The sequence below is a fragment of the Zootermopsis nevadensis genome, unplaced genomic scaffold (assembly GCF_977971745.1).
Source record: "Zootermopsis nevadensis isolate Lab colony 2312 unplaced genomic scaffold, Znev_1.0 Znev_ptg000011l, whole genome shotgun sequence".
Classification (NCBI taxonomy): domain Eukaryota; kingdom Metazoa; phylum Arthropoda; class Insecta; order Blattodea; family Termopsidae; genus Zootermopsis; species Zootermopsis nevadensis.
The window spans coordinates 6381559-6396068 of record NW_028259143.1 but is presented as its reverse complement, the minus strand read 5'-3'; the positions used below and the strand labels follow the sequence as shown (position 1 = coordinate 6396068).

Here is a 14510-nt window from a genome sequence, read left to right as displayed (position 1 = left end):
GTTGATATTTCTACAACCAAAGCTGTACTTGATTAGGTCATCAGAAGGATGGTGCAGGTACAAAAATGTAAATTTTACAAGATAAACAGAACATAATTAATTGTACACTAATACACATCCTGTAAATCCAAACTCAGAAAATTTAAAAGTTGTTAACAGCCCAAAACACAAGTATGTCAGAAAAACAAATGTAAAGCACAAAAAAGATTTAAAAAATTATGAGCCTAACAATATCAGACATAAACTGGACAAGAAATTTATAGATGCTATGTTAAAAATCATAATATGCACAATAATAAAATTTATATACAAAGAACACAGAATTGCTGGTATGTTAATTGACTGATTCAAATTTCTAACTTACTTTTATCAGTCAGTATATGAATAACCCTGGTGACGAGTGTTTCAGCACCTTTTGGACACTCCTCAACAAGCTTAAGCAGCTGAGGTGAGTCCATTCCCATCCCTCTAACAGGCTGTTCCAACAGGCGCAGAATTGTTCGTTTTACATCTGCCACAGTTTGCACATACACTCTTGCCAATCTACAACATACAACCACCAAAACATTCCAGTCTGAAACTACAATGGTCTATACTGTAATAACTAATTATACAGAGCACAGTATTTCTTGATAAGCTGACAGTAACTCAGTGTTTATCAATAAATTCCCTGCCTTTTATAAAACCTGAAGGTTCATTACCATGTTCCCAAGATCCTGTCCTGAACCAGGTGAACCTAATTTCCATGCTCACACACCATTCCCATAAAATCCATTTTAATGTTTTCTCCTGCCTATGACTAAGGCACCCAAGTTGTCTCTTCACTTCAGGTTTTTCAACTAAAATTTTTAATACATTTTTTGGCTATTTCACGCAAGCTACATGTCTTTCCAATATCATTCACCTTGATTTTAATATAGAATTTGGTAAAGAGTACAAATTACTAAACTACTCCTTTTCCAAACTGAAGAACCATCAACACAATGTGTAGATATATAAATTCATTATGGGTTTTCAGATAATATATTTGAATATCTACACAATGTGTTAATAGTCCTTCAGTTTATAATAAGTAATGAGCACATGACAGAATATTCTCCCCGATTATCTTGGACTTTCCTGATGACATAATCTAGAGAAAAATTAAAAATCACTTGAGATAAAGCATCCATTTGTGTGTTTGTCCACTAAGAAGTGGAAATGCCAGAACAAAATAAACTAAGTTCAGTGAATGTATGACATTGTAACAAACTGTGCCGTAGAATATTTAAAATATAATTTATTACAAAATAAAGGGACCAAAATATATCTGCTACTCATTACATAATATCCTAAGCTCATGACTCTAAGATCCAAATATTTTTCTGAGCGCTATGATTTCAAAGAGTTGTATATATATATATATTTTTTTTTTGATATTCACATCAGTGTTTAAAGAATACTCACTCATGAATTAGCTTCTCATTGACAGGAAGCAGGGCTAGGTACAGATATAGACATACTCTGACAGTATCCTCATTCCAAGCATCAACCTTGATAGGACGTCCTCTGTCTACACCAAAGAGGACATCTGGTGGTTGAAGCAGGCGAAGGAAACCCAGATAAAATATAGCATACTCTTCTATGATACTCCTGAGGTCCCCACGATCATACAGTTCCGCCACAGCCTTTATGGCACGTCCACGTACCTATAAAACCCCATAGTTTTCTTAGGTAACAAGCAATAGCAATGATCCAACAGCATAAAGTAACAATGTTTTGCTGACCATTACAAAACAACAACCAGCATTCAAAAGCATAAACTGCCACCTTCATAAGGCATTCCATGACTACTCACTCATACACCCTTCCTGATTCATAACATCCATCATTCACTGAAATTAGTTTCAGAGGAATAATGAACAAATAAGAGAAGGATAAAATACTTCACCTCTGGATTTTCATGTGCAGTATGCACAAGAAGAGCATTGAGGAATGTGAGCTGTTTGGGTGGTCGACGGATCACCAAGTCTTGCAACAGATGTAATCCAACAGGTGCCCGAGTCTCATCAGCACACATGTTCTTCAAGAGCTCTGTTGCTTCTTCTGTTATCAAGGGTGCTTCCAGGTACAATCGAGCTAAAAGGCTGATCAACAAACATAAATAGCATACGACCAATTATATTACAGACTATGATTTACTCCTAACTTTTCCTTGCTTCTGAACAATTCTCTGTGTGGGGCATGCTAGTCAACAGTTTCTTCCTTCACTGTGGTATGTAGGAAACAAAAAAATTAAAACATCATAGCTTCTACTTAAGTTCATTTATTATTTGCATAATCCATACAATTGTACATGTATTCCATGATCCACATACAGTTGCCATTCAACTGAAGATTTTGATTCTTTTTGGGATGGCAATGATTACTGTGGCATATTTCTAAACCTGACTAGCATGGCACTCTTTTCTCTGTAATGCAATTTATGCCCTGGCTCAATATAACCTTTCTAACCACATGGAAGCTTGTGAAGACAAATCCATTTTACAAGCTTGTACTTTTAAATTCAAGAATAAATCCCACTCATGAAGCATTCGGGCTTGAGAAAATTTTAAAATAACTAGCAAATTAACTCAAAGAGCATAAGAGAACAGTTCATATCCTGTTTTACTGGTGCCATTAGTTTCGGAGCTATAATGTGTACAACAATTTTTTATGATTACATACAGACAGGTATGTGTGTGTGTGTGTGTTTGTAACACATTCTATATAGTAAGAATGAACTAGTAAAAACCAAGTTTTAAGGAAGAGCCCTCTTAAATTTGTACCCATAAAAACTGATACTTCCTCATGAAAATGTGCCATTATTAACAGTTTATACTACCATGTGGTTCAGGAATGTATGCCCACGATTATAAATACACCTTGCTGTGTATCAAAGAACACCTTTCCGCATGTCAAAGTTCACCTCTCATATTTGCTCAGCTTTCACATGTCTGTCCCATTTCATTTCATGGAATCTTCAAGATTATATATGAAATCCATTCTTGGTGCTTAATGTACTTCTACACACTTCAAAAAATATGTGGGGGGGGGGGGGGGGGGACTATATTTTGCCCTTTCTACTTAGAATGCTTCATATGTAAGAATAATTTTGTATGTGATAATTATATTTTTAGAGTTTTTAAATTTCAGTTTGTACTTTGATATACACTACTTCAGTAAGTTCTCTTTACTGTGCTACCCTTTTTTAAAAAAACTAACAACTTTCTAATGCATCTTCCTTTTCAGAACATGACCTACAGAACTGAGAGTTGGGTTTTATACATATATATACTTACACATCTCTGTCTTTCATTTCTGCCTTTTCAATGAAATTGCTTGCCATTGCACATAAGAGTCTGTTGTAGCTGTATTCAGGACTTTGCTCTTGCTTGAGGAATGGTGGCATTCTATTGAATCCTTGCATAAAGCTGTATTCTTCATAAAGCCAAGCAAACCCTAAGTCCAAATGGGTTCTCACATCTTCCAACAGGAAATTCAACACCACTGCAATATAACACTACTGTCAGAGCTCTCACATTAAGCAATATAGCATGACAAGGTATTAGAGAATTGGTGTACTGAGGAGGAATGAATATTACAGAAATAACGTGATTTTTTTTTATTTTAAACAAAACAATTGTTATCATTTGAATTGCCTTCATTATACAAGAAATCTGCATGTCATGAATATGAATTGTTTTTGGAATCATCCATCAGACACAAATCCTTTCCCATTCTACCGGCCTAGAATATATACTCTGCCATTATGATTCACAGGCAGATATAATAGCTCATTTGATCTTGTCATTGCATCCTCAACCTTTCTAAAAGAACACATCTTAAGAGTACACGGCTTTCATTTGTTACAATACAAAAAGTAGATGGCAAAAGTCTGATAATCTGACACCATACAGGATAAAGAGAGTGAAATCACCAAAACCTATAATGAAAACCACAGTGTAGTCAAATGCTACAGCAGGAAATACAATCACAATTCGGAGTAAAAATTCTGTAGTTAACATACATAATGTCTACTCAAACAAACTTTTCATAACTCACCATCTCTAACTTTCCTATTGAAAGTAGCAGCCAGGGTGGTGATGATTTTGGTGCGCACTGCTGTCACACCACCTATTGCCGCATCTCTCTCTGCTTTCAATATCCGTTGCACAGCACCAGCCATCATTTTTATCATCATCTCATTTTCTAAAGGTTTTGTGATCTCTGAAAGCTTCAATGTCTTAATGCGCTGTTTCACAGCCTACAATTTTAGAACAAATAATTTATAATATTTTATGCAATCAATGCTGATGAGCAACAAGTATCAAGACTGCCATTAGCAATCAGATGAGCAACACATCACTAAATCAGGTGCAAGAAAATTACTAAAACATTTTTGTGACTGTAACAGCAAAGTCAATCAGCCAAAATGTCAAACATAAAATCAAAACAATAACAAGTCCAGCTCCATTTTAATGTGAAATTAAAATCAGAATATGCAATACTGAGATGACATGCACTATACTGCCTTCCCACACCATTTAATAATGTTATAATTCTTTAAACAATATTTATAATATGCAATGATGGTAAAATAGATCAGTTTTCATTTTCTGTAATGTATACATCTGTAACTAGAAGAGTGATGGAATGGAGACCGATGGGAAGAAGGATTAGAGGGAGACCACGGAAACGATGGATAGATGACGTGGAGGAGGATGTGAGGACGATGGGAGTGAGGGTATGGAGAATAATTGTGAATGATAGGACAGAATGGAAAAAACTCATCGAACAAGCTAAGACCCACACAGGGTTATAACACTACAAGAAGAAGAAGAAGAAGAAAAAGAAGAAGAAGAAACATCTGTATCTCTTGCATCATTTGTGTTGCTGGTCAATGAAGAAAGTCACAAAAAATACACATTTATAGAACTTTGAACCAAACTAATCTGATCACAGTGTTTGTACTAGTAATTAATCTAGGAGTGCCATAAAAGATTAATTTATTGACTAGCTGACTATTAGCTTCTCAAGAATGACTGTTCCACAGAGGCAATATCTACTTGTATTGAAATATTGCCAAGTAAGTCACAGCACTGACCAATTTTTTCCACTCTGGAAATGTTTCTGGTAATGATTTGTATATAAATTTTAAAGGGCAAATTCTTCCTGAACTAGCATGGCACATGCAGAATACAACAAACAAGAAAATAAGCTACTACATAAAATAAGTTCAGCACCTTGAGAGAGCCACCAGATGGTAATAGTGTTGCAGCCTTTGAGCGGCCCTCCTTCTCCTTTTCCATCAAACCACTTACAACAGTGGATATTGAACTCTTGGCTGAGCTAGACATTTGATAATTGTCATCAACAACAGACGCAACCTGGCGTAGAAATTGTATGTATTAATGATAAAGTTTAGTTGTTTTATTACAAAGATCAAATATAACTTAATTCAAAATTATGTTAATAAATTCCTTACCCCAAAATACTCAATACAATACAAGATCTAAATCTGAAATGCCATTTACATACATATAAAGTCCTGAATCTACGCGTAATCTGTAGAATCAAATCAGGATCATTAGAACTGCATCTAAATGGTAAGACAAACCCATAAGATTTGTATGAATTCAAATCTGCTGACACAAATGGCACACTTACATGTTTAAAAGTATAAAAGAATTCAAAATAATTCAAAAATCAGATAATTATATGTAATCATGTGTAAAAACTGTTAAAAAAATCCATCCATCCATCTTTTAAGTGAAAGAAACAGTCGACATGTTCACATCTGCTGTCTGAATGTACAAGATTCACTCTCCTTCAGTGCTACTGTATATTTATAATATAACATTTACACTTTATTATCTCATTAAAATTTTATTTACCTTTTCAGCTGAGACTAAACATAGAATAATCTGAACAGCAAATCAATCACTGATGCTACTTCTGTATACTGTGCTGGAGGCAGAGTATTTTATCAAGGTCATTATGTGTTAGGAACTTACTTTGGGAATTACTTGCAGTTTCTTTGCCTGTCTTGCTCCTGGCCCAAGTCCAATTGCAGTAAGCTGTGTGGCAATCAGTCGAGCCACGTGTTTGATCTGACCCTGGGTACCTGCTGCTGCAATTGGTGTGTACATGGCACTGAAGTGTGGTGGCATAGAATCAGGAAGTTTTGCCTAAAAAACACACAAAATTCAGGTTCTCTAACATACTGAACTTACAAGAAGTGTGAACACAATAAACATATTTTAAAACTAAGTTATTTAGACTTCAAACAAGAAACACCTCATACACTATTTACCTTTATATAACACTAATGTTGTTATATTTGTTCTACTTTAAACTTTCTTCTAAGGAAAAATAAGCCATATTAAACATACGCAAGAATTACTTTTGATGTAAGTTGTAAAATCCATATTTGTCTTTACAAAGACTCATCTTACCATAAACTTATCACACAGAAAATCATGTAACTCTTGAAAATGCCTGTCTTCTGAGATACAGCACCATGTAGCCTGGCAGATACAGACTGACATTTCAGACCAGCTTACACGTCACCCTATTGATGAATGCAGTTAGCTCCTATGAAATATTTAATACCTACCAGACTATACAGTGCACATTCCATAAGACAGTCATCTTCACACTTGCACTATTAAAATCTCAAATCTCACAAAAATCTTACTGAAATGTAATAGTCGTTCATAACTCTGCTATTTCTGAATCACTGCAGAAATGTCACAAGAAAATCAGAGGTCCAAACATACCATAGAAATCATGACAATCTGAGCAGCCAATTCTGGAGACAATCGCTCAACTATAAATTGCTCTGTAACATCAATGGCCAAGTCAGTGTGCTTCTTGTGATGAATTTCCATGCTGTGACTACTGATTCCATCATCCTCCTCTTCCTCTTCCTCCTCCTCATCATCTTCTATATCCAACCGTGGCTTTTTGTTTGCACTTACAGAAGTCTGGGACGATGACAAGGTCTCTGCCATGCGCTTTTGACGCTTCCGAAGTTCATCAATCTTTGGATAAGACTTGAGCACCTGTAAGTAAACAGTGTGTTCTTGCTGAACTATTACAGACTACACTTGGCCTGTCAAAAAAGAGCTGTGATTATATAAAGAAATCTTTAGAGGAGTAAAATATTTTAGGCATCAGATTTTGAAATACATTGTAAATATTAATTCACTGCAAGCAACAAATGATGAATTATTGTTACTTACCATAAACTTTAAGTTATAATACATTTTCTATTATTTACTGCTATGGCACTATATGATAAGCATTACAAATACCAAAAAATAAATTTATTCATTAAAACCTAGACGGTTGGTTACCTGATGGAAAATCATCAGTTAACAGCTTTATGAATTATACTGTATATAATCTCAACAACAAGAGGTTATTAAAGATGACAAACAGAAGGAAGAAATACCATGGCAAGAACTTGACACAGAGGAGCTGTGGGAAACAGATATAGACATAGAGACCTGCTTATCAAGTGAACCACTTAAAACAGAGAAGATATATTTTAACTTACATACCTCTTGATATGTAGCGCCTAAGTCAGTAAGTAATGTGGTGATATTATTGTGGTAATCCACTGATGATGGATGTTTCAGTAGATTCAGCAATTGCATCTTCAAGTGCTTCCTCACAGAACTAACTTGAGATTTGGACAATGTTGGTGGAAGGTTTGCTAAAACAAGAATAAAAGAAACAGATTAGTGCAAAAGCATTCACAAAAATGTTCAAGAAATTAAACATTAACTCTTCATTGGTATCTACATGCAAGTTCTACATGGTGTCACAACCCAGAACAACATAATCTTCTGTCTCTTTGGAGATGCTAAATTAAATTACGTTTTGATACGTAAAGTCTCATTATGCAGAGGGAATATAAAACCAGAAGCTTGTATGAAACATTACATTCCATGTTTTTACTTACTGTGCAGTGTCTCCAGAGCAGCTATTACCTTCCCCATGAACTGTGGCCGCATCTTTGCAATAAGAGTAAGAGAACCCATGCAAGTCATCAAGTTAACACTGCTGACATGCGGTGAACCATGAAACTTGACCAAAAGGTTAAACACCATCCTAGAAACAAATCCATTGACACAGAAAATAAAATCTGACTCCTCTAACTTGTGAAAGTAATGACTGTTACTGTTTTTCAATTCCAAGTGTGTGAGATACTAAGTTATAGCAAGCAAAATGAGTTTCAGAATACATTCTTACAGTCACTGAAATGGATGAATAAATTTATATGCAATTACTTAAGAAATAAATCCATTGCTATTTAACCTTTATTGTATGGGAATATGAGATTTAAACTTTCATATTATGGGCCTGCCAGGAGGAATTTATTGAACTGTGGGGTAAACAGTTTAGCAGAATATTACTGCAACATACAGATAACTAAAGTACACATAACGTACTTCACAGCACTACTACATAGTTTGTCCATTTAAACCTCAAAATAAAACCTATATCATAGACACGTGGTTATACATACATTATGTATATATTTATTTGTACTCAAAGCATTTTAATTATACTAATGAAAATCCTGATTTTGCTAAAGATCACTGTCTGTTTTATTTAATGCATACAGCTTAATGCAACAATATTTTTCTTATCTTGGAGCATTGAGATGGAAAAATCACAAATTGAAGACTGAGAGGAATAATGTCAAAGACTTATATGTGTATCCTTCTTTGTATAAAAGGTAACAGTATTAAAGTGAGTTACACTGAAGCACCCCTGTGAGGTTCCAGATCTGCACTGTTTGTGAGATCACGCCATCAGATAGAGACTGACGGAAGCACAAAGGAACGAAAGAAAGAAAAAATAAAAGAAGCATTTCTGCGGATAAAAACACTGTTTGCTCCTAAATACACATTTAGATGCCACACATTTAGTCCTCTAAACTATTTATAATTCAACCATCTCTCTTTCACACTTCCAAAGAAATCCATAAACATTCAAATGAAAATTAACTTAAATAACCCAATTTATATCTTGCCCATGCCCTATACGAGGTGCGATCGGAAAGTTTCAAGACTGTGCCTATAAAAACCCGTACACTTATCTCAGGTATTACATTCATCCATCACCCTCGAAGTAGTTCCCCTGGGAGTGAACACAACGATCCCAGCGCCGCTGCCAAGCCTGGAAGCATCCCTGGAAATCTTTCTTTGTCAGCCTGTCAAGCACCATCTGCGATTCTGCCTGAATCTCTTCTATCGTCTCAAATCTCCTTCCCTTTAGCTGAATTTTCATCTTTGGGAAGAGGAAGAAGTCACACGGAAAATAAGGAGGGTGCGGGATGACGGCCATGGTGTTTGAGGCCAAAAACTGCCGAACTTTGAGGGCGGTGTGCGCTGGCGCGTTGTCATGATGCGTCGCATGTGGAGTTCTTCCTTTAGAATCAGCTGACAGGTCCCATAGCCTATCCCAACAATGTCGCACAAGTCGTTGATGGTACGACGTCGATCTTCGTGAATGGCCTGCCAAATCTTCGTAACATTTTCGGGCGTTGTGCTCGAAGATGGTCGTCCAGAACGCTCGTCATCATCGACAGAGGTTCGGCCATTTTTAAAACGTGAATGCCACACAAAAGTTTGTGCTCGACCCATTGCGGACTCCCCAAATGCTTGCTTTAGCATTTCATAGGTTTCCGTAGCCGTTTTGGCGAGTCTTTGGCAAAATTTTATGCACACTCTTTGTTCATGAAAATCCGCCATTCTGAAATTGCAGGAGGGTCGGTGTAATGCACTACCAAAACGCCCGTAACTAAGAAACAAATGCTAATTCGATGATGCCGGCTGGCACACTGATTCACTATGAATGTAGGCCGCACCCCCTAGTGGCAGAAGCTCGTACTACATCCGGTTCGCCCTCTATTGACACAGTCTTGAAACTTTCCGATCGCACCTCGTATGTAGGAAAATACAAATTACAATATACTTACTTAGCTTCTTCTTCCAGTTTCCGTCTCCGAGCAATCTTCAATGTTAGAGGAACATCTTCCAAAGAGAAGTCATTGTCCCTTTTCATACTGTCTGCTTCAGGATAGGTCTGCAATAGCACTACACATTCCAGGAACTTCACAGAGTGGGTTCTAATACTGAAATGCATGCCAATTAATCAAGTATGACTGACACAAGTCACTCACTATCAACAAATTACAAATATAGAACCACTTGTGTCTCACATGATGTCACATATTACAATAATACTACCCAAATTAGTAAATCATGTTGTATACACTGCAATATGAGCACACAAAATCAAGCCTAAATATACTGATAATGTTAAACTCCACAGAAACAAAAGTCTTTAATTTGGTAACCACAGTTATCACATATCTCAGCAATTCAGTTAAATTTAATATGATTTCTTAGAATTCAATCCCTTTATGAAATTGCTTGCCAAAAGCAAATGTCTGTAAAACAAGAGCACTAAAATAAAACAATCAAAATAACAACAGTAGACGAGCAAAATCATACAAATGAAAGTCATACAGGGAAAGTGTTACTACTAAAAACATAAAAAAATGTCAAGTACTATTTTCAGTAGTGGAACATCTAGCTGGAAGACTACATCTTAAAACACTGCATACAGTTCAACTGAAAAGTCCATAATTAGTTTGGTAGGCACAAGAAGACAGTAACTAGTCAGATAATATAATTTACATTAAAAAATTAAATCCGTGGCGTAACAGCTCCAGAGAGCCAAAGCCGACTAGCTTAACTGCTGGCCTCACGTTCACATGCCTAAGCAGAGGTTAACGATCATCCAACCAGATATAGGCTGATGTGTGGTCAGCACGATAAACCCCCAGCCATTGCTAGTTTTCATGACCGGATTACGCTACTCATTGTAGCTCCCCAATTTCCTCACGATGCTGGGTTGGCACCGGTCCCTTACACTGGTCGAAAGCTCATGAGAAAATTTCTTCTCCCCCGAGACTCGAATCAGCGCACATTCCGTATCGCCGGTCCGAAGCATGATGCCTCAGACCGCGCGGCTACGGTGCGGGAATACAATTTACATACTTTTATTATTTGTATAACACATGGGTGGGGAACCTTATCATGTTGGAAGTCCGCATTAATTTAGCTGTAATCAAATAAGGCCGCATTCAAGAAACTTCAATTAGATATACTTAAAAATGTACATTATTTTGTAAAAATCTAACTACTATGTACTTAATAATTTCAAAAGATGAAAACTATTTATTACTTTTAAAGTTAACTAATCTTTTAATGATTTTGTTATTTCTCCTTTTTGTTGGAAAGCATTTGAATATTTGGTTGCAGCAAGGAAGTCTGCAGTTTCAGTTGATCCTAGGATTTGTTCTGTAAAATTTGGATTCAGTCAAAAGGCCACACTTAAGGACCTAGAAAGCCACATGTGGCCTTAAGGCCACAGGTTCCCCATCCCTGGTATAACAGGATCAGACATGAAGTCAGGTTAGTGTGACTGAGGTCCTTCAAGAAACGGGATCATGCCATAGTCATTTTTGCACCAGATGTGACAATTCACTATATTAGCATTGGCAAAAACTCAATTACAAAACAGTGATATTTACCCATCATTATCACTGTCAATCATATTTACAATCTGTGCTTTGATGCTTCCCATCATAGCCCATGCTGCTTCCATTTCCTCTGAGACGGCTCGAGCTTTAGCAAGCCAAGCCAGTGCCCCACGATAGACCTATAAAAATAAAAAACAATGATAACCTGATCATCCTCTTCTCTATTTATTTTTCCCTCCACTTCCCAACATTGCCACTTCAGCGATGAAGATGAAGAGAGTTATGTTTCTCCAAAACACTGGCATCTACCAATGAGTCTAAACCCACATAAACATCATCATCATCATAATCATCATCCTCACGACTGTGAAAACCTCAAATCTCACATATGACACTCTGTCTTGATACTATTCCTTACAATATTGAAAATCACAGAAGAGTGTATCCTTGATACAGCAGCCATCACCACTTACCTGGCTTGCTGCCTGAATGACTCGTTTCTGGACTTGGACTGAAGAATCCTGTAATAGCATAGACAGATTTGCCACAACTTTTGGTAACACATCAGGATCTTTCTTACTGAAACCAAACACATAGTAAGAAGTGAATTTTACCAACTCTGAAGGAAAAGTGGTAACATATAAGACATAATCACAACTGACATTTATGGTTTAACTACCTTCTACATCAATGAAGTTCAAATGGCAGCCTGTAAACCATATCAACATCACATATCCAGTCCCTAATCCTGTATGAAATTAATTTTGTTTAGAGATACAATAAAGTAACACAATTCTGTAGTTTTATGCCAATTACATAAAAATCAGTGCAACCAAAACTGAAATACCTGCCCAAATCTAAACGAGATCCATCATTTTATCTTGCTTGGTATACAGTCATAATAATATTTAAAATAACATTATTGTATTCACTTGTATACCCTTGACTGTAGAATAATCCAGATTATTGTTCTTGTTATTATTATTGTTAAATGTTATTTAACTACTTCATGTCTGATCTGTCTCTACACTGAAATTAAATATGAAAACTAAATCATGATGATAAAATTGACTTTTCTGCAAAAGCTGAACTGTTAGTGTCTCCCTAGAATTATAATCTATAATACCTGCATAACTTACAATGCTTCTTCAATAAAGCCTACAATGAATTTCCGTACATCCGCACTGCGATCATTTTGAAAACCTAAAACTTCATCTAAGAAGTTATCCAACAAACTTGCATCCTTGTTGATGATGATTTCTTGAACTCGACGAAGATGGTCAGTTTTAGTGTTGTCTGTTGCCAGAGATGCTTGATTTAACCATTCAACAATCTGTAATATATGCAAAGTAAAATTACCTTAATATTCCTTCCAGTTTAGTTTTGTGAAGGCACATGTCCGCATTTCACAAAACCAAGTTCATGATATGTAATTGTCTCAGAAGAAACATTTTTACTGAAATGACTGTGAAGTCCAAAATACTGTATTTTCTGGCATAATTTTCTAGAAAATTGAGACAGAAAAACAAGGTGTATAAATTACACAAGACAGCACCTATTGACTAGTCATAATAAGTTTTTGCATGATGTCTGTGCACAGGTAGTTCTGGGAAGTTCCAATACAGTTGCAAATATTGTGTTCCATATTAAAAACTATTCACTATTGTGATCACTTTTAGACTGCTAAGGGCAGGTGCTCAAAGGGATATAGGTAACCTTGTACCCCTATATAAATGACATATTTTATTTATTTAATTAGTGTTCTGTCTGACGACAGGTCCATATGAACAGGATCCTTCCATCCTTTTCTCAGACTGGCAGATGATCCAGAAGTGGTTTGCCATTGCCTTCTTCTGTGTGTGAATGGAGTACCTGTTGGGATGCCACGGAGAAACCGGGGAAGCCCCCGGAGGAAAACTCCGTGTTGCCTAGACCACGGCCTTGCCCAACACAAGTTATAAATTCGGGCACCGCCGGGAATCGAACCCGAGACCCCAGGATTACAAGGCCAGCGTTCTAACCGCTAGACCACCATGGCTAAATGACATATATATCTATATATCTACAAATCCCAACTAAATTCCTGCTTAAATAGTCCAAACAGGTGGAAAAACAATGAATTCAAAGATTCATAAACTTCATGTCTACATTTTAAATGGGAAGAACTATTACAGCTATGAAATTACCTGTACTGTATCTATTTATAAAATTAAAACAAAAATGAATTTAGTAATGTCTGCCAAATACCATTTTTGTAGACTTCATACATAATGTAACATGACAGTATTTTAGAATGATTAATACCATGTGTAAATAAATTTAGTCGTGATTATCAATGCAGACTGCTTAGTGACTGGTCAATTATTCATCAAATCGTTTGTATTTAACAGAATATGCAAAACAACTGGATCAATACAACATGCATAGGCAGTGTATTTCCAACACTTGTTCAATGCATTCAACCACTTTTTTGAAAAAGAATGTAATAAATTAACAAAACTGCACTTGTCTGTAAAACGCGAAAACTGAACCGAACGAGTTATCCGAGGATCGTCGATATCTCCAAGAATTCGCGTGTAAAATGCAAGCTGTAACAGAGATCAAACACACCTTATTGTTATCATCCTCAATAAAAGACTGTGCAGCTGTGCTTCGCCGAGAATCCATATCCATTTAAGTTGTCTTCGTCTGATTTCCTTCCACTAGAGGTTAGGAACGCTTTAAATAAACGATCACCAGTTTCCTTATAATTTTTTATTTATTATTATTATTCATTCTTCTTAACACACAACTTTTGATTCCAAACACAGCTTATATTTAATGTCAACATAAATAAGTACATCTAAAGGCTATTTGTGTTCTTTAAGACACTTCAACGTAAACAACACCTCATTTCCAATAACCATCAGAGCAGTCATACAAT

The 14510-nt window shown here is 36.1% G+C and overlaps 1 protein-coding gene across 2 annotated transcripts in view; it reads right to left on the bottom strand.

Annotated features, from left to right (window-relative positions):
* Sym (symplekin scaffold protein) overlaps positions 1 to 14510 on the bottom strand; it is a 24684-nt gene extending 10174 nt beyond the window's left edge. For both annotated transcript variants that reach the window (XM_087347163.1, XM_087347162.1), the window contains exons 1-15: positions 14198 to 14510; positions 12727 to 12920; positions 12061 to 12166; positions 11639 to 11766; positions 10016 to 10171; positions 7991 to 8139; positions 7587 to 7741; positions 6801 to 7085; positions 6036 to 6209; positions 5265 to 5408; positions 4084 to 4285; positions 3321 to 3528; positions 1931 to 2126; positions 1447 to 1688; positions 365 to 543 (exon numbers count right to left, since the gene is read on the bottom strand). In XM_087347163.1, coding sequence (XP_087203289.1) covers positions 365 to 543; positions 1447 to 1688; positions 1931 to 2126; positions 3321 to 3528; positions 4084 to 4285; positions 5265 to 5408; positions 6036 to 6209; positions 6801 to 7085; positions 7587 to 7741; positions 7991 to 8139; positions 10016 to 10171; positions 11639 to 11766; positions 12061 to 12166; positions 12727 to 12920; positions 14198 to 14260 — 2581 coding nt within the window. In that variant the 5' untranslated portion in view covers positions 14261 to 14510. The remainder of the gene's footprint in view (positions 1 to 364; positions 544 to 1446; positions 1689 to 1930; positions 2127 to 3320; positions 3529 to 4083; positions 4286 to 5264; positions 5409 to 6035; positions 6210 to 6800; positions 7086 to 7586; positions 7742 to 7990; positions 8140 to 10015; positions 10172 to 11638; positions 11767 to 12060; positions 12167 to 12726; positions 12921 to 14197) is intronic.